The sequence below is a fragment of the Triticum aestivum genome, chromosome 5B (genome assembly GCF_018294505.1).
Source record: "Triticum aestivum cultivar Chinese Spring chromosome 5B, IWGSC CS RefSeq v2.1, whole genome shotgun sequence".
NCBI lineage: Eukaryota > Viridiplantae > Streptophyta > Magnoliopsida > Poales > Poaceae > Triticum > Triticum aestivum.
The window spans coordinates 614,068,494-614,094,171 of NC_057807.1; the positions used below are offsets into that span (position 1 = coordinate 614,068,494).

The following is a 25,678-nucleotide window of genomic DNA, read 5'->3' on the forward strand; positions in this document are numbered from 1 at the left end:
GTATGTGGTAGTCCATTTGAAATCTCTAAAAAGACAAATATTTAGGAACGGAGGGAGTATATGGGAATTATGCAATGCCATCTTCTTTAGCCAGGCATCATATATGTGAATCATGCAATGTCATCCTGTTTAGCCAGTCATCGTATATGTGAATTGTATCGTGCCATATTTTTTTCCATAATGTATTCCATTTGTCAACAATGTTTATACATTCATCTACTCTTCCTATGCATCAGCCATTTGAGTCGGTCATGGGAAAATCTGGAGTGAAAACAAGGTCTTCTGAGCAGTCAGTGCTACCTGTCGATGCAGATTTCTTGCTGGTTACAGATAGCTCCTCATAGGAGGATTTAGAGATAGATGACCAGTCGTATCCCCCCCCCCCCCGAGGTGCATGCTCTAACTTGGCTGGGTTATATTGCTCATATCATGCATATGGTGTCTTGCGTTGCCATGCCATCTGCTTAGATTAGACATGCTTTGTGTGAATGCCTCCTATTTGCTTTCTATATTAGATATGTGAATTATGCAATGCCATATTTTTAGCCAGTTATCATATATGTGAATTATGCACCGCCATGGAGCCAGGCATCATATATGTGAATTATCTCATGCCATCTTTTTTTTTCATTACGTATTCCATTTGTCGGCAACCTGTGTATATTGAACTACTCTTCATGTGTATCAGCCATTTGAGCCAGTTATGAAAAAATCTAGAGTGAAAACAAGGTCTTCAGAGTAGGCAATGGTACCTGTTGAAGCATATATCTCGATGGTTACAGGGAGCTCTCAGAGGAGGATTCAGAGACAGATGGCCAGTCCTATATCCCACCTGAGGTGTATGCTCTAAGTTGCAATGTTTATATTTCTCATATGATGCATATGGTGTCTTGCATTGCTTAGTTTAGACATCATATGCACAATATTGAATTCTATCTGCTTAGTTTAGAGATCATACATGCGATTGCTAGCTGCTTAGTATATGAATCAATTATGTCAATTATATCATGCCATCCTATATACTTAGACAACATGTATGTGAATTATTTCATCCCAGCCTATTTTAGAAAGACATCATATAGTTTTGTCATGTCATTCTGTTTAGGTACTCATCATATGTTGAATTATGCCATTATATCCTGTTAAGTTATCCATCATATATCTGAAACTGTGTCATGCTATCCTGTTTAGTTAGGCATCATATATGTGAAATTGTGTCATGATGTCATGTTTGGTTAGACAACATATATGTGAATTACCACATCTGTCTATCATACAATGTATGTACGTTCAATTTCTTTTCTTGTTTATCAGCCATTTGAATCGGAGGGGGTGATGGCAGTATCTAAGGGAGCAAAAACCCGTTCTTCACAAAAAACAGTGCTACCCGTCGATGCAGATAGAACCATGGTTGTACTGGCCCACAAACTAGCCCCACCACACATAATCGAGACTCTTCCAGATTGCACACTTACACCGTTGGGCAGAGAACCAGCTACAACCCATTTAACCGCAACCCCAGCGGATAGTAACCCACTTCTAGTTGACAAAGCACCATGTCCACCACAGAGTACCCCCACACGAGCAGTTTGTAAAGCTACTACAGTTCCCAAAGCACGAAGACCACCATAGCTAACCCAAACTCCATGTTTAAAGCAGAAGAGCACCTGTTCTCAGGTCAGATTCTGTAGCTATGGTCCATACTCCTTTGTTGTTGCATCACTGTATTTACTCATACCAACTACTTTCGAATTTGAAGGATCCAATTGAAACTCTAATGGTGCAACAGGTATGCTTTAAACCTATTTCTTTAACTGGATTGTTGTTCTAACTTCTTGCTCTATCTTGATTTTAGTTTAAGTTGTATAAACAGTTATGTTCTCATGTGATGCACATTACAAGTGCTGCCAATGATGTGTAGTTTCTCACACTTATATTCTGTCTATGCTGCTGTGTCTTAAAAATATATGAGTTGAATTGTGTCTCTATCTTGATTAGGGAACGTAAACTAGAATGATATGGACAATACAGTGACCATAGTACATAGATATATGTTTGTTTCATGCTGTTATCATGTCCACCTTACTACTAAACCGGTTTACCAAAATGAGTTTCGTATACTACAAGCTAAACCTGTGATGTGTCTGCTTGTTTCTCTTGTAGTATGCAAACAGAATATTGGAGAAGAGCACCCCTCTATGCAATGGTAGAGAAAGTAATGCAGATAAGGTTCAAGATAGTGAGACAACCCTATTGGTCTCCAAGAAAGGTGATAAAAACGATCTTGTAGACAGTGAGAAAACCCCACAGTCCTGCGTTGACATAGTATTCGAGTTACTGGCCAGTACCGCTGGCACACGCTCTTCGAACTCACTACCTGAATCACTTCAGCTTCTTCAGTCTCAGCTACAAGCTGAAAGGCATCAGTCAGTTGTGCTACGGCAAGAAGCCGAAGGACTGAGGAAGTCCCTGCAGAATTCAGATGCGTACTTTTTTGTGCAACAGCAAGCGCTGGAGGATTTAAGCGCCAAACAAGAGAAAGTTAATAAGCTTGCTAAGCATCTTGCCTGCATTATGGGTACCCAGGATATAGTTTCTTGAACTCTTCTGAAGTGGTTTCAGTTCTGGACTTGTTTTGCTGCGGCGTTTATATGCTGCTTTGTTCCCTATATTTGCACTGGTGGCGAACTTTGATGCCTAGTGGATGTAATATGTGTAATAGCCGTGATAGCCTAGCATAAGTTGCTTGCTTATTTATTTACTTATTGTCTTGTTTATTTGTTTGCTTGTAGTCAGTGCAGTTCTTTTTCCGCGGTTTGCTAGTGGCTGCAATAACCTATTTTTTAAAACTAGGCCACAATAATCATGGGCTAATATTTACTGTAGTGACACTAGGCCCCCTACGGGCCGTAGAAACAGTGGGCCTTCTACGGGCCGTAGAAACAATGGGCCTTCTATGGTCCATATCATCAATGGGCCTTATACGGGCCGTATGATCAATTGGCCAAACATGGGCCAATAACAGGCCACATTATGGCCGTAAATGGGCTAGAGTTGGAATCGTCCATTCATGGGCCGACCATAACGGGCCATCGTTAATAGGCCATATTTGACGACGCTATGAAAATGGCCCAACGTATTAACGGACCACAAACAGGCCGACTGTAACCACGGGCTGAATTTGGCCCACAAGCAGAAAATGATAGTAACGGGTCGTAAGTAAACGAATGCTGGAAATGAGCCCAAGAATAAATGGGCTCTGAGAAGGCCGAAAGATAACATGGGCTGGAAACGGCCCAATGGAATAACAGGCCGTTAATGGGTATAAAGTGATACACTATTCATTACGGGCCAGTTTCATCACGGGACGTTAATGGGTGTAAAGTGATACACTGTTCATTACGGGCCAATTTCACCACGGGCTGTTAATAGGCCAAGAGTTACATAGGGCCTCATATGGACCGAAAGACGTCATGGGCCATACATGGGCCCGAAGTCAAAACGGGCTGGAATCATATTGGATGGCCCAGATGATGCTACTGGGCCTAATTCGGATAGGGCGTAACGGGCCTTGGGTTAGCGGGTTGTAAATGGGCTATATGCGAACATGCCGTTAACAGGCTTTCCATGGGCTGGCCCGCCACCTTTTAACCAAGTCAAACGGGCCGGCCTTTTCACAGGAATGGGCCTATGTTGGGTCGTGCCACGTGTCAACATATCATAGGCACCTTCTGTCCAATGAGTGGATGACATATGTCCCAACGATGAGCCGGCACGTGTTTCCTCTAGCCAATGATGATTTTACACGTAGAAAATCCCCATTGGTCGGGGCTGTTAACGGGTTATCGGATCCAAAACCCGACCCGATAGCTTAACGGCGTTCCGTTACGGTGGATGCCACGTGTCGGTCACACTTGACGAAAGCACTTCTGTGACGCACGATTTATCGTCATGGAATGGACACTTCCATGATGATAATTTTGGTAATGTCATGGAACACTTCTACGATAGCACAGGTATGACTATCTTGATTCTGTCATAAAATCATCATGGATGTACATGCATGACAAAAAACGCGACCTACTGTGACAAACACGTATCATCACGGAAGTGTATTTTTTTGTAGTGATACCCCCATATCCAGGACGCCAACAGTGGCTATCTTTTTAGCCCTTGGATCTTTTATAACAGGTAGCTCATGAAAGAATCTTTGCATGGTAGGATGAGTACGAATAAATCTATTCTCAAGTTTTAGAACTAGTGTTGAAATAGCTTCTGCAAAGGTTTTAGTTCTTTTAATTATAGGAGCATCATCACAAGTCAAAGTTCCAACACAATTAAAAAATTCTTGGATGGCACCTTTTCCTATAACATTCCCATGTCCCAAAACAACATTTTTAGCATCTAGATTACCAGAACGCCCAATTTTAGGAGTCATGCCATCATCTGTTTCTGCCATACCAAAATCACTCATGATGACAACTCAGAAAAAGCAAACAAAAGATCAAACGAGAAAAAGTCAAACAAAAAAGAAGGCAAATAAAAAGGCAAATATTTTTGTGTTTTTCTGAAAACATTTTGGAAGTGGGGGAGATGAAAACGAGAGGCAAATGACAAATAAAGTAATTGCAAGGAGATGAGATTTGTGATTGGGTACTTGATAGATGTTGATGATGTCTCCCCGGCTACGGCACCAGAAATTCTTCCTGATTGCTTGTATCTGTGTTGGTAATTCCCCGAAGAGGAGAGGATGATACATCACATCGACGGTAAGTATTTCCCTCAATTATGTTACCATGGTTATCAATCCAGTAGGAGAACCAAGCAACACTATGTAAATAGCACCTGCACACAAATAACAAGAACTTGCAACCCAATGCGTAAGAGGGGTTGTCGATCCCTCCTCGGTATTGAGATGGATTAAATTCTATGAGATTTATAAATAGATCTTGCAAAAACAGAAAATAAAATAAATAAAAAAGTGCAGCAAGGTATTTTTGGTTTTAGTAGGATAGGAAATAAGTCCGGGGGGCGTAGATTTCACTAGAGGCTTCTCTCGAGAAAATGGCATACGCTAGGTAAACAAATTACTGTTGGGCAATTGACAGAAAAGCGAATAGTTGTGACGATATCCAAGGCAATGATCATGTATATAACGTCCAAGATTAGTAGACCAACTCTTGCCTGCATCTACTACTATTACTCCACACATCGACCGCTATCCAGCATGCATCTAGTGTATTAAGTTCATGGATAACAGAGTAATGCAATAAGAACGATGACATGATGTAGACAAGATCTATTAATGCAGGAATAGACCCCACCTTTTTATCCTTAATGGCAACGATACATGCGTGTCATGTCTCCTTCTGTCACTGACATTGAGCACCGCAAGATCGAACCCATCACAAAGCACCTCTTCCCATTGCAAGAAAAATCAATCTAGTTGGCCAAACCAAACCAAATTTTGGAGAAGAAATACGAGGCTATAAGAATCATGCATGAAATAGTTCAGACAAGACCCAAATGATATTCATCGATAGATCTGATCATAAACTCACAATTCACTGGATCCCAACAAACACACCACAAAAAGGCATTACATCAAATAAATCTCCAAGAACATCTGGGTGAACATTGTATTGAAAATCAAAAAGAGAGTAGAAGCCATCTAGTTTCTACCTACAGACCCGCAGGTCTGTGGTAAACTACCCACGCATCATCGGAGGGGCAAGGGTGATAATGAAGAACCCCTCCGTGATCGTTGACCCCTCCGACAGAGTGCCAGAAAAGGCATCTAGATTGGATCTCATGGTTCTAGAACTTGCAGCGGCTGGAATTGTGTTTAGTTGACTTCCCTAGGGTTTATGGGATTTAAGAGTATTTATAGAGGTAGAGGTTAGTGGAGGGAGTGTATGTAGGCCCCACTCCCCACCAGGGCGTGCCAGGGGATCTTGGCGTGCCCTGGTGCCTAGTGGGCCCCACAGGGCCCCTTTGGTGCACTTCTTGGGCCTCCTGGGTGTCTTCTGGGCAAAAAAACTGTAAACACTTTCGTGCCATCTGGACTTCGTTTGGTATTGATTTTTTGCGAAGTGAAAAACAAGCAAAAAACAGCAACTGGCATTGGGCACTATGTAGATAGGTTAGTCCCAAAAAATAATATAAAGTTGCTAGTAAATGAATATAAAACATCCAAGAATGATAATATAACAGCATGGAACAATCAAAATTATAGATACGTTGGAGACGTATCAGCATGCTGCTGCAATAAGCATTCAACTGCTTCCTTTTCGAGGGTATAAGGAAATAACTTGGCTTTTATCTCATTATTAGTCAGATCCTGTTGCTGAAATGTACGACATGTAAATTCAAATTTCTCAATATGTGTATAAGGCATTTCAGTTCCATCACCTCGGCATGTTTCCTTTCTCAACATTTCAAGTAATTGAGATTTATCTCAAATATTTAACCAGATAGGGTAGGACCAACTGATATATGATTTCCTACTCGGGCTAGTCCTGCTACTAGTTGCACACCTACCTAGTAAAGTTGTTCTTGTATAACCATGGTTTCTTACAACCTGCAAAAGCCTTTAGTACACAAAATAATTCAAGACTTAATGCAAAGCCCAAAAGTGCCCAGCTCCCCAACAATGGTGCAAGAAAAAGGTAAGGGGTAAAGGCTTTTACTATCACCTCAAATTACCATCACATCCTTCCCTTTACAATGAGAGTGATGTAATTCATGGCCAATGGCAATAATGTGGAGTGGGGCCCCTTCACAACATTCACGAAGTTATTAAACTAAGCATTCAACAGAGAATCTCATATTCGAAATAAGGTTCTGATCCTATACATACCAAGGTTCATCCATATCTCTGAGAACTAGCAGGGGTCTAATCACACATGGGGAGAACAGTCATTATGAAGGTAGTGATGGTGAACATGAATGAATCACAAACGTAACGATCACAACACGATCCACTGGGGTTCTTGATGTTACAATGAGATGGATGTGGATGATGATGATGATGACAGTGGTGACGATGTTGATGATGACAGTGATGATGATGTTGTTACCCCGCGTGCTTGTTGGTGAAGATGGCGGTCTCCTCTTGGTCAATCCCTCCTCCAGATGGACTCCGTAGGCTAGGGTTCTCCCTTCTGGACGAGTTTCTGGTCTCTCTGGGCGTCTGATCCCCGATCCGATTTCACGGGGTGATAATAATGGACGAGGTGGCAGTGATGCCACTCCATACGACCCCTCATACGAACGGTCATGGTGATATGATTCGGCGTCTTCTGCTCTAGAGGTTGCGTGGATGCTCCTCCTTCAACCCCTTTGCTCCCTTCACGTATGGTAGGTGATTATCACATTAAATACGGGATTTCTTACACAAAGTATTATTTGGTCCAAAAAGCGTTACCTGAGAAATATCAACAAAAAGAGGTGCGTGGGCATGGTAAAATTCCACAAAGCCAACAATGTAAGCACAAAATAAGTATCAAAATCGTCACATAATTTGGACTCGTCATGTTGCCATGTTTTTTTCTTGGCAACATGGCAATTTAAGTTCTAGGAGGGTATGGCAAATGTAGTTCACGGAGCATGGAAATTTCTTTTGTTTGCAACATGGCCAAAAATCACTTTACTTTGGACCACGGCATTTTTGTTTAATGGATCATGACAAATGTACTTTATGGAACATGACAATTTTATTATATGGACCATGGCAAACACTGCACCTCAGTGAGCCACACGGCATTATCTCCTTTGATCCCGTTCAGTTCATATCAGGGAATAGTGATTTTCATGGGCACCAATCCCATGGGCCATGGTTAGATGCGGGACTTTATGTCGACGAGATTCTAAATCTCTGAATTATCATTCATATACATCACACGTATTTGTCTAATTTGCCATCAATGAATCATAACATTTTGGCACATCTCCAATTTTTGCCATGGCAAATTTTAGCTTTTCTTTAAATCTGATGTCAAAATTCACATTCCATGGCAAACTTGTGTAATGGAGGCCGTCTTTTCTTTTGCGCATTTTGGCTACTGGAGGCTGTGATTTTGTGCTATTGGAATGGACTTAGATTTAGAGGTAATGTTGTCATGGGTAGAGATTTAGTAGAGCATGGCAATTTTGTTGAAAATTTTGGACATGGCTATTTTTTAAGTAGAGACATGATGTTGTGTGGAAGATGGAAAATTTTGTTGGAAATTTTGGACCTGGCTATTTTAGTAGAACATGGCAAATGTTGCCATGCTTACAATGGTGCAATTGGGTTTCACTCATGGCAAATTTGCCATGTTTTTATTTAGATTTTCTATATAGGTTGCCATGGTTAATGCCATTTTTATGTGCATATTTCATAACATTGCAAACTATTATCTTTGCACATGGCGAATTCTTAGATTTACACATGCCAACTCACAGCACTTTGCTTTCAAATCATCCATGGCAAATTGTATAAATGTTTTAACATGTAAACTATTTTAGAGGTGGCTACACAAATTTAGCACTATGACAAGTTTTCAAATATGGCAAAATAATTTCATTATACCATGGCAAATTTAGTAATTAGACCATGGCAAAATGCATGGGGAATGTTCATGCGACAATATTTAAAACTTGTCGAATGATAATTTTAAATTTCTTTCCTGTATTGTTCACATGTCAAGCTTTTTTCTACCCATGGCAAACTTAGAAATATTTTTCTAAATTCACAACATTTTTCTAAATACCTAAACTCATAAAGATTCTAAACATGGAAAATTTAGGTATTTTTGTAACACTCCCATGGAATCTTTATGTTTTTTTTCTTACTTAACCATGGCAAATTTAGTTTATTGATCGTGGCAAATTTAGTTTACATGAATTTCGCCCTGGCAAGTTTTGATACGAATCTGCCATGGCAATTTTCTTGTTCATACTTGATTTTCAACTCTTTGTATTTTTCTGACACAAGGCAAATTCCTCATACAAAACATGGCAATTCTTGATGTGAATCTTCAATGGCAATTTTTTATATGAATATACCATGGCGATTTTCTTGTTTTCATACTTGATTTTTAACCTTTTGTGTTTTTTCTCACACACGACAAATTCCTCATTCAAAACACGACAATTTTAATTAACTTCCATGGCAAGTTACCTTTTACCGTCATGGCAAATTTTTCTTAACATAGATGGGCAAATATGGTCCGTGTAATGTTCATTTTCATTCATTCTATTTCTTTTGCCACGACATTTTCTGAACATAATATTGTTTCCATGGCAATTCCAGAAAAGTCGCAACAACACAACATCAACTACTGATGATTTTTTGCCATGCAAATTTGTGACCCACTTTAGTTTTTTTCTCCCATGTCATTGTTGCCATGATTTGGATAGGTTTTGTGCTAACTTGATCAGCCTTTTTTGTTTTTGCAACTTTGATGGACACACACGCATGGTGTTTCTGAAGTTCGCCATGGCAAAACTGATGCTGGACACACATGGATTGTGTTTTTCAAAAATTCCTTGGCAATTTTTGGTGCTGGACACAAATGGAAAATCACCATGTCATTTTTCGAACAAATTTTTAGCCATGACTATTTTGATTTTTTTTTGTCATGCCAGATTGTCCATGCTTTCACTAGGGAATCAAATATGTTTTTTATAAACCTTGCCATTGTAAAAAAGTATATCATGGCAAATTATAAATAGATTGGTCAAACTCAAATGGCATTTTTTTGGAATTTCCATTTTTTCTGCTATTAAAGCTGATGGCATTTTTTCGTAGCTGAGCAAAATCTAGGCTTTTATTTGTCACAAAAAAACAAAAATCTGGGCTTTTCATCTAATTCATTACTAGCGAGCTTTTTATTCCTTTTTTGATTTTTACATGGAAAAGACCTGGTGTCAGGGAGGCGTTCGGACTATGGTTCCCCCTGCCGAACGAATACGTTCGGAGGATCGATCCCATCGTACCGAACAATCGTTCAGTCTGGGAGGTGCCCAGGTCGAACATGTGCTGCTGATAGTTCGGTCTGGGAGGTGCCCAGGCCGAACATGTGGTACTTATCAGCGCCCAATAATAAAGGCAGCAAGTTTGCCAAAGAAAAACAAGACTCCATGGGTCATGGCTGTCGTAGCAAAGATCCCCATCGGATCTAGGGGCCATTAATCAGCCAAAAGGAAAGTCCAAAGCTGGCCCCGAACACAGCTATGTGTGTATAGATGGAAGAAACTATTCTCATTTGGCACCTCCAAACTTTCATAATTTGCCTGTTGCCCAGTGTTATGTCAGTGAAGCTCCGCCGCTCCGCCACTGCGTCGGACCAATACCAATCAGTTGGCCTGGATGTCTTCTCCAACCTTGACGGAGCTCCGGCGGGCCGTCAGCTCGTCCATCAGCCGGCCAACGTCATCGTACGAGGATCCTCCCTTCTCCACCGCGCTCCTTGCCTTCAGACCGACGTCCTTGGCCTTCTTCTGGATGGCGTCGCTCTTCATCAACCTCTGAATGGACTCGGCGATCACCTCGCCCGCGATAACCTCGTGGGTCTCGACGACCGACGCGTAGTCCTTGGCGCCGATGCTGACGCCCACCTTGAGCAGCTCCACCACGAGCTTCTCGTTGTTGAACTGGTCCGCGTACCGCGGCCACGTCACCATCGGCACGCCGGCGCTCACGGCCTCCAGCACCGAGTTCCAGCCGCAGTGCGTCACGAACCCGCCGAGGGCGGCGTGGCTCAGGATCAGCATCTGCGGCGCCCAGCCTCGGATTAGGAAGCCGCGGTCGCCGTGCGCTATGAGGTCCGCGAAGCCTTCGGGCATCCATTTAGCAGAGTCTTGGCCTGCGGCGGTGCCGATGACCCACACGAAGTTCACGCCTGAGAGGTCGAGGGCGCGGGCGAGCTGGTGCAGCTCCGCCGGTGCGAACTTGGTTAGTGTGCCGAAGGAGACGTACACCACCGAGCCGGCTGGCTTCGCGTCCAGCCACCGGATGCAGCTGTCCGCGTCCGGCGAGGGCGCGTCGGTGCCTCTCACAGCCATGTCCTTGCTGGCGAGCGCCACCGGCCCGACGAGCCACGCGCGCCGGGCCAGCGTCTTGTGGAAGTGCTCGACGTAATCCGGCTCAAGCTCGTGGAAGCTGTTGAACACCTCGCCGAAGCTCCTCTGGTCGGCGGCGTTCACGCTCTTGGAGAACTCCCAGTGCCACGGCTTCTTTGCCGGGTCCATCATCTGGCTCCGCCTCAGCTCGACGCGGTGCGGCAGCCCCGGCAGCAAAACGAGGGCGTCGGGGTCGTCGGGGGCGTTCTCCAGCGGGTTGTGCCGCAGCATGCTGTCGCTGCAGGAGCGCGCGAACATGCTGCTGCCGAGGAAGGCGATGCGCGGGACTCCGTGCTCCGCGGCGGCGTCGACGGACCAGTGGAAGAAGCTGTCGGACACGACGGCGTCGGTGCGGTGGTTGGCCAGGAACCGGTCGAAGGGCTTCCGGAGAAGCCTGACCGCGTGGTAGAACTTGTCGCGGTCGTCCTGGGACGTGAGGGCCGTGCCGTTCTCGACGCCCGGCGGGAGCCCGACGTCGGGGAAAGGCACGACGGCGATGTCGATGGCCTGGGAGCCGGTGCGGGCGAAGGCGTCGTTGGCCCGGTCGACGGCAGAGCGGATGATAGCGGCGTTGACGGGCGTGGTGAGGATGGTGCACCTGACGCCGCGGCCGGCGAAGAGGGCGGCCATGTCGGCGATCGGAATGAGGTGGCCGGAGGCCAGGAACGGGAAGAAGAGGATGTGCAGCGGCTCGTCGTGGACAGCCATGGCTGGCGAGCTACCGCGTCCCGTGACCGACGGAGTGTACTACGGCCGGCGTGGAGGAGGAGGTCGATCGAGTACAAATGCAGATCAGACGCAAGACTCGGTGCGATTAAGACGAGAGCCGTGTAAAGGACTATTTATAAAGTCATACGTATAAGTTTGGGCTCTCAAAATTCAAAAAAAAGTTTGGGCTCTCGTTGTCTGATGGAAGCAACGAGGAAGGGGAACGGGAGAAGTGGCTTCCGACTTGGAGAGTGGATTTTCTATCATGCACGGATCTCCCGTGCATGCATCCACCGTTTTTTTTGTGTGTGGGACCACCTACATACATCTACATGGTATTCTTCACTCACAAAGTTACATTCAAATAAATTGTTCTAATGTATATAATGAAATAAAAGTTTGATTTACATTCTGTTTGCACAATTGTGTTTTTACTGTCGAGATCTTTAAAACAAGACTAATATTGAATATATTTTTAGACAATTAAATCACCATGCGTCAAACTTGTTTCATACAAATTTATTAATTCCATGCGAAATATTCAATAATGTTTATTCTATTTCACAAAAATACTTTATTGTTTTATTACGGCTCACTGTGTTCCGCTGGAATCACAATTTTAAAACTTATTGAAGTACATTCAAAAGTGGTCTCGTTTTGAAGTTCTCATCATCATAAACACTAAAATGCAAACATGTCATAAGTTATATTTTTGGTTTAAAAATGAAATAGATTTAACCTTGAAAATAGAATGAAAAAGTATGGAGTGGTGGATCTGCTTGCATGCGGTCAGAAAAATATCTAAAAAAGTACAAACTCATTGCGCATCTAATCTCTAAGCAAAATCAAGGGCTCTCTCATGCATGGGACCTCCCGTGCATGGGAGAATTGCTTTTCTCTTCCGACTTGGTGATCTCCATCTTCCAGAACAGAAGCTTGTGGACTGCCATTGAAGATTTTGGTACCTTGGCATGCAAGGGTTTGAACAGAGGTTTGCATCACCTGCTCGATGGATCTTGCTAGAATATACTACTACAACGTTGACAGAAGATAAATCCACTCAATCTGAATGGTTCGATGTATCATAATTATTGTTATTATTTTTACAAATCAATAAGTCACTGTCTGTTTGACTCAACAACAGAAAAATCTACTCTCTGTCGTGGCAATGTTCCCCAAGCAAACATAACTGATATGGAAAAAACATTCATCATGATAATTCAGTTTTAGACCGCAAAGTATATGCAGCAATTCCCTGTTGTTGTGGATTAAAAAGTGTTTTTTTAAGATCCAGCGTTTGCTGGCTTCATTGATTTAGCAGGAAGGAGAATACAAGGGTGATCAGAACGATCAAAAGGATGAAATTAAGCGGGAGATGGTCAAGTGATCATCATCCCGGACTGAAAATAAATAATCAGACTTCTCCCAGCATTTCCCCGAACGGGGTCTCTAGCTTCTTTGCTCCTGCTAATCTCCATTCTTCTAAGTTACTACTGATCTTTGCATAGATCCGTTGACTACTTGGGGTCACCCCCCTGAAGGTGCAGTCATTTCTCTCATTCCATAGCTCCCACAAGATCATGACGATCATTGATCTGATTGCTCTTCTGTTCTGTGGTGCGGTCCGGTTGATTATCTGCTGGCATGCCTGTGAGGAGGAGGTTGGGTCCCTAGTCAAAGATGATAGAGAGGAGCATCCCGATCGCCTCGCCGTGTGCTGCCAAACTTCCCGCGCGAAACGGCAATCCCAAAACAAATGTGTAGATGTTTCAAGATTGCGAATGCATAGTTGGCAGAAGTAGCTGTTCGGCCAACCCCTTCTCTGCAGCCGATCATTGCATCAAAGTCTGTCTTGTAGAAGCAGCCACATGAATATCTTGTGCTTGTTTGGAGCCCACACTTTCCAGATTAGATGGTTGAATCCGGACTGCCCCGAAGATTGAAAATGCGCAGTGTATGCTGAATTTGCAGAGTAGCTGCCATTGCTGGTGTGTCGCCCTTGTATGCGATCGTCCTCTTCAGGGCGCAACACTGTGTTTTCTGTCTGCAGCATTCTCCATATGGACAGAAACTCCGGTGCAATGGCCATGATGTCTCCATGTTGCAGATCTTTGATCCATCGGTTGTTCCGGAGGGATGCTTCAACACTTCTACTTTTTCTGTAGGCGTGATTGTAGACTGATGGGTATGTGAATGCGAGCGGGGAGTCGCCTAACCAACTGTCGTTCCAGAAGCTTGCTTTGCGGCCATTTCCGATCTGAATTTTTGTTGCCAAACTGAAGGTCTTTCGATCCTTCTCCGGCGCTGGGTTTTGTAGTTGCACCCACGGCCTTGCTGGTTTCTCCCATGCCAGCCACTGCCATCTGAGGCGAAGGGCAGTGCAGAACTTGTTTAAATCTAGTATGCCCAACCCTCCTTGGCTCACCGGGGAGCAGACTTTCGACCAGGCCACCTTGCACTTACCCCCGGTGAGCTCGTCCTCCTGGCTCCATAAGAATCGCCTTCGAGCCTTGTCGATCTCACGGATGATCTTCTTTGGCACTCTTAGCACGGTCATGGCGAAAGTTGGCAGCGCAGAGAGGACGTTGCATACCAGAACCCTCCGACCAGCTAAGTTAAGCAGCCTTCCTTTCCAACCCGCCAGACGCGCCTTAATCCTGTCTGTCAAGAACTGGAAGTGGCTCAGTCTCAGCCTGGCCGTCGAGATCGGCAAGCCGAGGTAGGTCAGTGGGAACCCAGTCAGGGAGCCGCCAAAACCCTGTAGCACTTCCGACAAATTGATGCCATCGCATCTTATGGCTGCCACTGACGATTTGCCTTGATTGAGATGCAGCCCCGTTGCTTCCCCAAATTTTGTGAGCAGATTGAGTAGCGTATCGACCTCGGCCTTGGATGGGTTGGCGAAGATTACCGCGTCATCTGCGTACAGACAAATCCTCATACTCGTACCCCGGCCCGGCAACCGGGCCAGTGTCCCCCTCTCCGTAGCCGCTGCTAGCAGGCGATGAAGCGGGTCAATGGCGATGATGAAGAGAAGCGGGGAGAAAAGGTCTCCCTGACGCAACCCTTGGTGGTGCCAGAACTTCTCTCCCGGCTCGCCGTTCATCAGGATGGAGGAGGAGGCCGAAGAAAGTAGCATGGCGATCCAATCCCTCCAATGGGAGCTAAAGCCCATTCTCTGCAGCAGTTCCATCAAGTATTCCCAGGAAACTGAATCGAAGGCCTTGGCTATATCCAGTTTGAATAGAAGGGCCGATTTTTTATCTCTGTGAAGCGCTCTAACACAGCCATGGACATACTGATAGCTATCATGGATGCACTTGCCCTTTTGGAAAGTGGTTTGCGCCGGGGAGATGAGATCCTTTAGCTTTGGGGCCAACCTCATAAATAGAACCTTAGCTATCAATTTCGCGACGGAGTGTATGAGGCTGATAGGCCTGAAGTGGCCCATCTCGGTTGCTCCATCCTTCTTTGGCAGTAGAGCTATGAACGCGCAGTTTAGGTCATCGAAGTTTGCTCCTGCTAGGTTATAGAATTTGTGAAAAACTTCCATAATATCATGCTTGATGATGTCCCAATAGGTCCTGAAGAAACGCCCGGTGAAGCCGTCCGGGCCAGGTGCTTTTTCAGCCGGAGAGGCATGAATTGCTGTCCACACCTCATGCTCGGAGAATGGTAGATCTAGCCCTGTCATGTCGACTACCTGTAGGTGCAGTTCGTCCCAGTTTATGGTGCAGTTGCGCTGCCGGCTCCTTCCCAAAGCTTCTATAAAGTGATCGCGCGCGGCCGAGGCCTTCTCCTTATGTTCAGTGATGTCAGTGTTGCCCACCCTGATCGAGTGAATGTAGTTCTTCCTCCTTCTTGCTCTGATTTTTGCATGGAAAATTTTTGAGTTTGCATCGCCAGCTTTGAGCCACATGATCCTGGAAGCTTGCCGCTTTCTGGCCCTCTCGATGGCTGCCAGCCCAATCACCTTGAGTTTAAGCTGCTTACACAATAGGCGCTCTTGCTTCGTCAGGTGTATGGCCTCCTGCGCCAAGTCCAATTGCAAAATAACTGTATTTGCAATGTGGAACTGCATTTTAGTGCCTCCGAATAGTGATCTACTCCAGATCTTCAGGTCAGCCCCCACCCTCTGCAGCTTCCTACCGATGCGTATGAATGGGCAGTCATGATTCACAGGCCGATCCCAGGCATGCTTCACTGTCTCATGGAAGTGCGGAAATTTTGGCCAAAATTTTTCGAACCTGAACCTAGCTTCCCTAAATGGCGGCGCACCGTTGGCCAGCAGGAGGGGACAGTGATCGGAGAAGGATGTAGAGGCCGCCGTAAGCAACACGTCGGGGAACAGGTTTTCCCATGCTAAATTGCAAAAAACCTTGTCAATGCTGCATAGAGTAGGTGCTTCTCGTTCATTACTCCAGGTGAAACGCCTGTTTCTGCACTTTATTTCTTTGACCCCTGCGTAGTCGATCGCACGGCGAAAACGCCCCATCATCCTTCTATTGATCAGGCCGTTGCTTTTGTCCCTGGCTTGATAAATCATGTTGAAGTCACCATTAAGCATCCACGGATCAGATGGAGGAGGGGTCACGCTTGCAAGTTCAGAAAGGAAGTTCTCTTTCTGATCATCCTCTGTCGGCCTGTATACGGTTGTCATCCAAAAAAAGTCGCTGCTGCCGATGATTTGAACCCTAACCGTGATGGAGAAGCTAGCGATCATGTGTGAGACTATGTCGACTACTTGTTTATCCCAAAAAATTGCTGCCCCGCCTCTAGTTCCTGTTGCTCGCAAAACAACACAGCCCTGAAGCGAAGGACCCCCTACTTCTACTGCTAACTGTGTGTACCATGATTCGATCTTAGTTTCCTGCAAGTTTAGGATTGAAATCCTGTTCGCGTGTGCTACCTCGCAGACGGCCGAGCGCTTTGCAGGGGAGTTTAGGCCCCGCACGTTCCAGGACATGATTCTAAAGCTTGTATCAATCATGGAGACAGGGGGTTTCTCTTCATTGACTGACATAGCTACTGAAAGTAAACACGAACACACAAGCCTCACAATCCTGCTGGGGACGATGCCGGCCACCAATAGACACCAAACTCCGGCGCCGCCAAGCTACCTCTACCTTACAGAAGACACGACACATTGGGATAAAACCTAAATCAAGTTGGTTTAAGACCAGCCGCTGACGAAGGCTACTAAGGAGGACTAACATGATCACAGCACTAATGCATCCTCGCCGCTCGCTCCGGCCATTCCGGCAGCGATCTTCAGGGCCTCACAGTCCAGGCCAGTGAGCTTGGCTATGGCGGCGATGTCGTTGTTGGAGAGAGGCTCATGGAAGCGCTTGAGAAGATCAGCAGCAGCCTTGGGCGTCATCTTGTCCTTAGGTCCGAGCCCGCCAAGCTCCTCGATGAGGCGCATCGCCGCTCTCTGCACAATCAGAATAGCACAGCCTGCCGCTGCCTGTCAAGCACTGCGGCACGAAGGTGCCGAGGTGGCCCGCACCTTGGGAGGGGCCGAAGGTCGCGCCCACGTCGGGGGGCTGGGCAGCACGGCCTGGGGCACCGGGGCGAAGAGCTCTAGCGCTCCTTCACTGTTGTTGTCGTCCGTTGCCTTGGGAGGGCCGTTGTCGTGCGGCCCTCCAATCTGCAGACTATCGACCTTGTGGGTGATCGCGTCGACATGGAACCCCACCGCGGCCGCCGCCGGCGAGCAGATGCAGGGGCTTTAGAGCAGGGCAGAAAGGTCAGCGATGCACGGGAGGATGTCGTTGTCTTCGTGGAATTCTTCCATCACACCAGAGCGCGTGCGAGCATGCGGAGGGGAGCGTCCACCATCTTCAAAGGCCAGCGGGGAGTTGAGGGCGTCGAGCATGGCGTTCTCGATCTCTAGCTGCATGACGTCCGTGCACGGCGGGGGAGAGAGCGCGCGACCACTAGGGAAGGAGAAGAAAGCGGCCACGGGGTCTATCTCCTGGGCTTTCGAGCACGGGGCCACCGTCGTTTGGCGGAGAGGGAGTGGTGGGGTGGCCCGAAGCGGCGGCTCCTCGGTCGTCGTCTTGCTCTTGGTGCGCCCACGCACCTGGTCGCCGTGCCTCCTGCCTGCCGGAGTTTGGCTGCGCCGCTGTGGCGTCGCCTCGACGACATCAGTGGACTTGCCCTTGGCGTGGCAAGAGGTGCCCAGGAACGTGTCTCGCACGAGCGTCGCTGGTCGGCGGGGCCATCCTCATCGTGGTCGCACCGGTTCGCCCGAGGGGCCGTCTGGCAAGAAGCAGTGGCCAGCCAAGCCTCGGGGCGACGAGACAGCACCTGGCCATCTTCGACACCTCCCGCCCAGGATCCCGGCTCGACGACGCGCGGGTAGGGGCGGTTGTCGTTGTCAGAGGAGGAGGGGATCCCGCTCTGGCCCGAGTGCGAAGAGCGGGGCGAGAGCGGGGTCCAGTCTTCAACACGATCCACGTGCAGTAGCAGATCATAGTGGCGTACGACCGGCGGCGGTGGGACGTGGCAGTCCGGCGGGGAATAGCCAAGGATCTCGTCGACGCGGCCCGCTCCCCTCTTGAGGACCCAGAGTGCACGCTTTGTCGAAATGTGCGTGACATCCCAGGTCCAGAGCCATCAAGTGAAGGTCTTCGTGTGGCCCCGCTCCAGCGTCCGGCTGTCGAGGCGCTCGATGCGGCCGAAATCGCCGAACGCCTCCTCCGCACCCTCGAGCGACCAGAATTGCATTGGGAGATCCTCGACGATGATGCGCACGTGCAGGGGCAGCTTCATGAAGGCGGTGTGGTCGTCCTTGTGCCAGGCGCGGATGAAGAACTTGGTGCCGTCCACCCGCAGCACGCCGCGCCTCACGGCGTCGTCGCGGTGCGCCGGGATGTCAAAATGCACCAGGAAGGCCTCCGGGTGGTGGGAGGTGACACGTAGCTGGAAAGGGGCATGCCCAGCTGCGCCTCGATGGCCTTGCCCACCGCCATGGGATTGGTGGCGTGGACCCCCTCGGCAGCGGTGAGGGTGACGGCGTGCAGGCACAGGATGAGCTCCTTGCGCTCGAGCGCGGGCGAGGCGACCACCACCTTGTTGCTGACGCGCGGCCGCCGCGAGTGGTCGCAGCGAAGGAAGCGGTCCATGGCCGGGGAAGCGGAGGTGCCCGGCGGTGTGAAGCGAAGACGCTCGTGCACCGGAGCTCTGGAAGGAGCCGGGATCAGCCGATCGCGGGCGGCCCCTCCTGGACCCCCGTTCCTCGGGTTCTGTGGGCACTCGCGGGCGAAATGGCCTTGGCGCTTGCAGAGGACGCAGCGGAGCGGATCTCTGCAGTCCTTGTGGCGGTGGAGCATGTTGAGGCACCGGAAACACTTTCCTTTGAACTTGCTTAAGAAGGCGTCGCGGCCGGTGGGCGTATTGGAGCCCTGCTGGCGGTCCGAGCGGTGCTCCCGGTGATGATGCGTATGAACCGCAGGCCCGAAGCCTACGCGCTTTCCCTTCCTAGATCTGACCTCCGTCCATCCATGGTCTTCGCCCGAAGAGGAAATGTCGACAGCGGGGGATGGGGCGACCATCATGGATTTAAGGCGCCCGTGCCCAAAAGCAAGGGATGCGCCCAGATCCGTTGAGCCAAGTAGCAGCCCCGACTGGGACGGGCCACCTCTCTCCAGGAAACGCGGCGTCGAAGCTGGATCTGAGCCTACGATGGTTGTGGCCGGTGTTGATGGCGAGGCAGAAGCCCTTGACGGACCGCCCGAGGACGCGGAACCGCGAGGAGCGAGGGGGCTTCCATGCTGCGAGCCAGCTGAGGAGGGACGGGATGGGACGGCGGCCATTAATGCCGGATTTGTGGCCGCCGCGGTCGGAGTGGCCAGCGGCGCAGGGGAGCGGGGGCGCGGACACGAGACGGACGCGCGCGTGCTTGCCTTCTCCTCCCCTGGCCCGCTGGTCGATGACATATTGGTCTCCCCTCATCCAACAGCAACCCTCACCCTCGCCCGCCTTCTTCGTCGCCGACGCCGCCGCCCATTTTTCCGGTGACTTTGCCAGCTGCCGACGCTGCAACATCCGCTCAACGACGCCGCCGCCCATTTTTCCGGTGACTCTGCCAGCTACCGGCGCCGCAACATCCGCTCAGCAACGCCGCCACCTCCCACATGGTCCGCCATCGCCGTCTTGCCGCTGGGGAAACCGACTGCTTCCCACCCCCCTCCCGACACATCCGCGACCGCGACCAAGAAGCCGCCTCGCCGCCCCGGCCAGATCCTCACTGGCACGCTCGTCAGACGCCGGCAGGGCAGCTAGCTGGTCCGTGCGCGCCGCGACTCCCTTCGACGGCCATCTTCTTCGTCGACGCCCACAAGCTGTTCAACAGTTTGCCAAGGTACAAAATGGACTCCGCCGACGAGTTCTTTTTTGACAATTTCCTTTGCGATGAATGCCAGCAGGGCCTTCCCAGGGATGCTTGGCAGCATAGACTATATGCACTAGGAGTGGAATAACTGCCCTTCTGCTTGGCAAGGGCAGTATAAGGGCCATGTCAGGGCTTGCACTGTCATACTCGAGGTCGTGGTGTCTCAAGATCTCTGGATCTGGCACTCTTTCTTTGGCATGGCCGGATCACACAATGATATCAACATGCTTCAGTGCTTGCTGGTGTTTGCTAGGCTTGCCGAAGGCAACAGCCCACCTGTGAACTTTACTATCAACGGTCACAACTACGTCAAAGGATACTAACTGGGTGACAGTATTTATTCTCAGTGACCACTATTGTCAAAACAATCCCCAACCCTGTCGGAGAGAAGAGGAAAAGATTTTCCTAAGAGCAAGAGAGTGATAGGAAGGATGTCGAGCGTGCCTTTGGTGTTTTGCAATCTCGATGGGGCAGCGTTCGGTATCCTGCTAATACCTGGAGCACGCAGAAACTGTGGGAGGTGATGACTGCTTGTGTGATCATGCACAATATGATCGCAGAAGATGAGCGATCGGAACGTCTGTACGATCAAGGGTTTTAGTTTCAGGGTGAGAATGTTGTGCCTGAGCATGGAGGAGCGGCAACGATTGAACAGTTCACCCAATTCCATCATGACATGCGTGGTTGGGAAACTCACGTGCAACTGCAAAATGATTTGGTTGAGTATATGTGGGCTCATGTTGGCAACCAATAGATGTATCTTCTTTATTTAGCTTGCAAAACTATGTGAGACATTTTTACTTGTATTCGGCTTTTAAAACTATGTTATTTTATTCGGTTGAAACTCTTTTATTTGACTATATGTTTGAATGCAAAAGCAATGCAAAAATAATCTATTTGTTGAAATAGGGCGGCCAGCCAGCCATGCCGGTAGATATGGGTCGGCGCGTTGGACGCACTATTGACCCAAATCTAAAACAGAGCGGATCCCGGACGGGCGACCGACCCAAACGAACAAAAGGCGAATAAAATCGCCGTCCGTTTGGGTCGGCCCATTGAAGTTGCTCTTATGGCTGGTCTCAGCGTACCTGTGGGGCAATATTACCAGTAGCGGACGGACGTGCGTGAGACGAGGCCCGCTAATTATACACCACATTACTAGGAACGGTGTATTTATGGCATCCGCCATTGATAATATGGGCCCAAATTTGTTGAGATTACCCCCCACCCCCCACCCCCCCAAAGGCGGTGATTATCCCAAGAGATTCATCTAACAATGGTCAGCCCTATGTCAACGTGTTTTAGATGTTTCATCAATGAAAGTCACACTGCCACTAATGTTTCATCATGTCAACATGTTTTAGCGTGTATTAGATGTTTCATCAATGTAAGTCATAGTGCGACTAATTTCTCGCCCAACTTTTAAGAAATAAAGTCAAACTGAATCAATTACTTCCTTCGTTTCATAATATAAGATCGTTTTGCAAGCTGTTTTAGCTTGCCAAACATTCTTATATTATGCAACGGAAGGGGGTATGTTCTGATCTTTTTATTATTGGATGAGAACCATACTAATCAATGACAAAATTTTGTACTCCCCCGTTCATTTTTGTAAGTTGTTTCAGACAACTTAAAATGACCTGTTTTGCACATTGTCTGAAATATTTTCAAAGTCTTATAAAAATGAATAGAGGGGTACCATATAGCGACTCTCCTAGGCGTGATGGATAGCACGTACTACCAATCTGACGAGAACCGGAGCACGGTGGTGTTGCCCGTCCAGCAGTTTCGGGCGACGGCTGGACACGTGGCTGGGCTCGCGGGAAAGATGGTGGTGCGGCGCGTCGGATCGTGGTCATAGGATGGCCTGTTAATTAGCACTAACTAACCTAGTTAGTTAACCCCTAGGTAAACACCAAGGAGGGCCCCACTGCTAATAACTCACATGAAGAAAATATTCATACTCATTGGATTATTTTTTGTTACGATCAGAAAATATAAGAAATGACTTATTTTTTGGATGAATCAGAAATGACTTATTTGTTTCAGAAAATAATCTAAAAATTGAAATATATAGAAATTAAACCATAATGCACATGAAGAAAAGTTATATCAGAAAAATCCAATGGATCTGTTTATGCCATGTTCATGCATGTTTGAACAAGTTATCCCTATTATTTAGGACAAAACAAGTAAATGACATTTTATCTTTTTTGTTTTGGAATGAGGTGCTTTCCAGATCTAAATCCGATGACACAACGACGTAGATGCAGCTGTTGGCACGCAAACAATATGAGCTTGGATGAACTGGGAAAGTTCACACAAAAAAAACACAAAAAAATCTGAATTAGCAACAAACATTGAGTAATTACGTCTGCAAAATTTCGTGATTTGAATCACATTCGTGGAGGGTTTTTTTTCCCCACACCTCAGATATCTGACATGTTTTTGCCCACACCTCTACTAATGTGATTCCATCCAGAAAATTTGACTCATGTGAACCTTTTATGTTTGTTACAAAAATATTTCATTAGTTTCTAGGAAAAATAATTATGTTTTTGGATTTTATTGTTCATACCGAGCTCATTTGAGCTCGAGCTTAGAAAGGCACTTCCCCAGCCATTGCTTTTTGTTCAACCACCCTGATATAATTACAGAAATAGGTAGCGTTGGACATTCAAGAAATGACCGTGTTCCATAATCACATCATATTGATCCCACACGGAAATTTTTCTTAGACGGGTGAGCCGAAAGCCACCAACACAATAACATCCTTCTTTTCTTTTCGGCGAAAACCAGGCATTGTCTCGGTGATGAGCATCCTACAAGTCCACGTGCACAACCTACATAACCAGAGCCAAAATGGATGCGACTGCAAGCAGCAGAACGGAGGGAGCACGGGCGCCCCTCCACGCCGAGCTGGGCACCACCACCGGCCTCTGCCCCTGCATGACCGGCGGCGCTTCCACCGCCGGCGACGTCGCCGTCTCATCCACCGATGACTCCGGCGGCAACGCTGCTGCAGAATTGCAAGACGTTTTTTCAGACCAACAAATTAATTTGCAACTTCGGTACGGTAGGAGCAGAACATCGTTGAAGATACTTACGCAGAGGGGGCAGTGCCGGAGCAAATGCAATTGGCCCTGCAAGTTCATGGTTCAGTGTCAGCTTCAGTAATGTACACTCTGAACTTTGATGGCAATGTCAAGGTGAAGCAAGGAGAATTAAGTTACCTGGAGCTGGGATTTGCGTCGCTGTATCTGCAGATCACAAAAAAAATTGGAACAGACAAGAACTTGCTTGGTTAATTAGAGGTCAAATTGTGCAGTGAAAAGAAATTGTTGTGTGTAGAGACGGACCTCTGCAGACGAGCGGGACGGAGAGCGACTTGCAGACCCTGGGGAGGGAGATGGCGAGGGTGCGGTTGATGGGGAGGCCGAAGGGCACGTTGCCGGTGAGGATGAGGCAGGCGCAGTCGGCGCCGGTGCGGACCACCCCGGCCACCGCCCTGCAGCACTGCAGCGTCGGCGAGCCCCCGCCGTTGGTGCTCCCCGTCACGAAGTTGAGGCACGGCGTGAACGTGCTGATCAGCGACGCCGTGCACGACGTCGCCACCCCCGCCTGCCCCGACACCGCCGCCGGCAGCACCGCCACGGCCACGGCCAGCACCAGCACCATCGCCGCCACCGCGCCCATCGCACCGTCACGTGTCATAGCGGCATATACGCCTTAAAAATGTACAGTTTTTGAAGGAGCAAATTAAACTGTGCCAGATCTCGCGCGCCTTCGCGTCTTATATATGCATGTGGGTCTCGTGTATACCTAGTGTGGTTAAGAATGTTTCAGGTGGTAGATGAGCGTTTGGCCATGGTGGTTGCGCGAACCGCTTGTGCTGATGCGTTTAGGTGATCAGGACGTCAGGTAGCTAGGACGATTGTGACCAGATGAATCCACAAAGTTTGCAGGTGCACTGCTCTCTCTGTCTCGGAGACTCTGACTGACTCGCCATGAAAGCGAAGTCCAAAGATTTGGCGAGAAGTTGACCGAACCATGGCGAATGCATATGGACAGCCTGGGCTCACCGGCGCGACCAACCTTAACTAACCGCTATTATGGACCACGGTCTGTCAGTGTCAAGAACGAGAATGGTTCTTGCTACAAAATCAGCGAACTGACCATTCCCAGTGCCACGCATAGTTCGCGCATCAAAGGGGAGCACGAATCACAACAAGTCCAATGGGAGCGGGTCATAACGGCGTGTCGGCGCTCGGCCTTGTCCTGGCCGTGGCGGCCGCGCTGCTGGTGTGCCAGTGCGCGGCGCAGGCGCAGGCGCCGGCGCAGGCTCCATCTGGTGGCAGCGGGGGCTCTGGTTGCATGCCGGAGCTCGTCAGCCTGTCGCCGTGCATGGGCTACATGTCGGGCAACGCGACGGCGCCCGGGGAGCCGTGCTGCGCGGCGGTGTCCGGCGTGCTGCGGTCCAGCCCGCGGTGCCTCTGCGCGGTGCTCGGCGGCACGGCGGCCACGCTCGGCGTCGCCCTGGACGGCGCCCGCGCGCTGCAGATGCCCGCGGCGTGCAGGGTCCAGGCGCCGCCCGCCAGCCAGTGCGACTGTAAGTTCACATTGCGCAAGTACGAACAACAGCACGAGTAGAAAATAACGTCGTGCCATTCGTGCAGCCATGGGTGTTCCGATGTCTTCTCCGGCGACGCCCTACGATCCCGACGTTACCCCTGCAGGTACGTGCAGCAGAACCTCCTGCAAATGTTTTGTAATAGGCCCGTGGAGCTGGTCGGAGCGCGTGACGGTGAGCTAATCGGAGCGCCATTTTCTGTCTCTGGATCTGACGCAGGGTCTGGATCCAAGGCCACTCCGACGCCTCAGTACTCCCACGGGAACGTCAACAGAGCAGGAGCAGGAAGGAGAAGTCTGGCCTTCGTCGTCGCCGTCGTAGCAATAGCTCTGATTCGTGGACCCTGACACCTGCTGAAATGGCCACGGGGCGTGTAAATGTACGATCGGACACAGCAGAGACCGAGACCCCGTTAAGCTTGAATGAATGTTTTTTTTAGCATGGCTTGAATGAATGATGGGGAACGGGGAGTCTCGTTGGTCATTGCACTCAGGGCACTAACGGCAACTCCAACGCGTTGACCCATTTCGTCTGCGTGCGTCCGTTTAAATCGGCGCGTTCGGTCGGCGTGGACAAAAAAATGGTCAAACGCGTCGATCTAAATGGACGTGCGTCCGCTTTTCATCCGCCTGCCGACTTCCAGGCTTATTTTTAAGCCGGATTTGCATCGGCGCAGACACGAGACGGACGCACGCTCGCCCGCCTACTCCTTCCACTGGCTCGCTCGTCGGTGGCACATTGGTCATCCTCTCCCATTCCAACAGCAAACCCCCGCCTGCCTTCTTCATCGTTGATGTCGCCGCCCATTTTTTCGGTGCCTCTGCCAGCTGCCGGTG

The 25,678-nt window shown here is 48.6% G+C and overlaps 3 protein-coding genes across 3 annotated transcripts; 1 reads left to right on the forward strand and 2 right to left on the reverse strand.

Moving 5' to 3' along the window:
- Positions 1-10,022: 10,022 nt before the first annotated feature.
- On the reverse strand, positions 10,023-12,028 carry LOC123113647 (anthocyanin 3'-O-beta-glucosyltransferase-like). Its single transcript, XM_044534950.1, has one exon. It carries the CDS (start codon positions 11,812-11,814, stop codon positions 10,342-10,344), a length of 1,473 nt encoding a protein of 490 aa, XP_044390885.1. The 5' UTR covers positions 11,815-12,028; the 3' UTR covers positions 10,023-10,341.
- A 10,860-nt stretch (positions 12,029-22,888) lies between these two features.
- On the reverse strand, positions 22,889-23,962 carry LOC123117161 (non-specific lipid transfer protein GPI-anchored 16). The gene is made up of 4 exons (XM_044537986.1): positions 23,572-23,962; positions 23,446-23,472; positions 23,320-23,355; positions 22,889-23,231 (listed from the first exon to the last, which is right to left on the reverse strand). The coding sequence occupies exons 1-4, from the start codon at positions 23,924-23,926 to the stop codon at positions 23,056-23,058; spliced, it is 594 nt and encodes a 197-aa protein (XP_044393921.1). The 5' UTR covers positions 23,927-23,962; the 3' UTR covers positions 22,889-23,055.
- Positions 23,963-24,419: 457 nt separating this feature from the next.
- On the forward strand, positions 24,420-25,283 carry LOC123117162 (non-specific lipid transfer protein GPI-anchored 5). Its single transcript, XM_044537987.1, has 3 exons — positions 24,420-24,821; positions 24,889-24,948; positions 25,062-25,283. Exons 1-3 carry the CDS (start codon positions 24,449-24,451, stop codon positions 25,187-25,189), a joined length of 561 nt encoding a protein of 186 aa, XP_044393922.1. The 5' UTR covers positions 24,420-24,448; the 3' UTR covers positions 25,190-25,283.
- The last annotated feature ends 395 nt before the right edge of the window (positions 25,284-25,678 follow it).

Bases quoted from the DNA above. Each gene is read 5' to 3' on its own strand.
- LOC123113647 (XM_044534950.1), bottom strand. From the start codon at position 11,814: ATGGCTGTCCACGACGAGCCGCTGCACATCCTCTTCTTCCCGTTCCTG.
- LOC123117162 (XM_044537987.1), top strand. From the start codon at position 24,449: ATGGGAGCGGGTCATAACGGCGTGTCGGCGCTCGGCCTTGTCCTGGCC. The intron at 24,822-24,888 runs GTAAGTTCACAT...CCATTCGTGCAG, and splicing joins GCCCGCCAGCCAGTGCGACT to CCATGGGTGTTCCGATGTCT. The intron at 24,949-25,061 runs GTACGTGCAGCA...GATCTGACGCAG, and splicing joins TCCCGACGTTACCCCTGCAG to GGTCTGGATCCAAGGCCACT.
- LOC123117161 (XM_044537986.1), bottom strand. From the start codon at position 23,926: ATGACACGTGACGGTGCGATGGGCGCGGTGGCGGCGATGGTGCTGGTG. The intron at 23,473-23,571 runs GTCCGTCTCTAC...TGTGATCTGCAG, and splicing joins CGTCCCGCTCGTCTGCAGAG to ATACAGCGACGCAAATCCCA. The intron at 23,232-23,319 runs GTAAGTATCTTC...GCAATTCTGCAG, and splicing joins TCCGGCACTGCCCCCTCTGC to CAGCGTTGCCGCCGGAGTCA.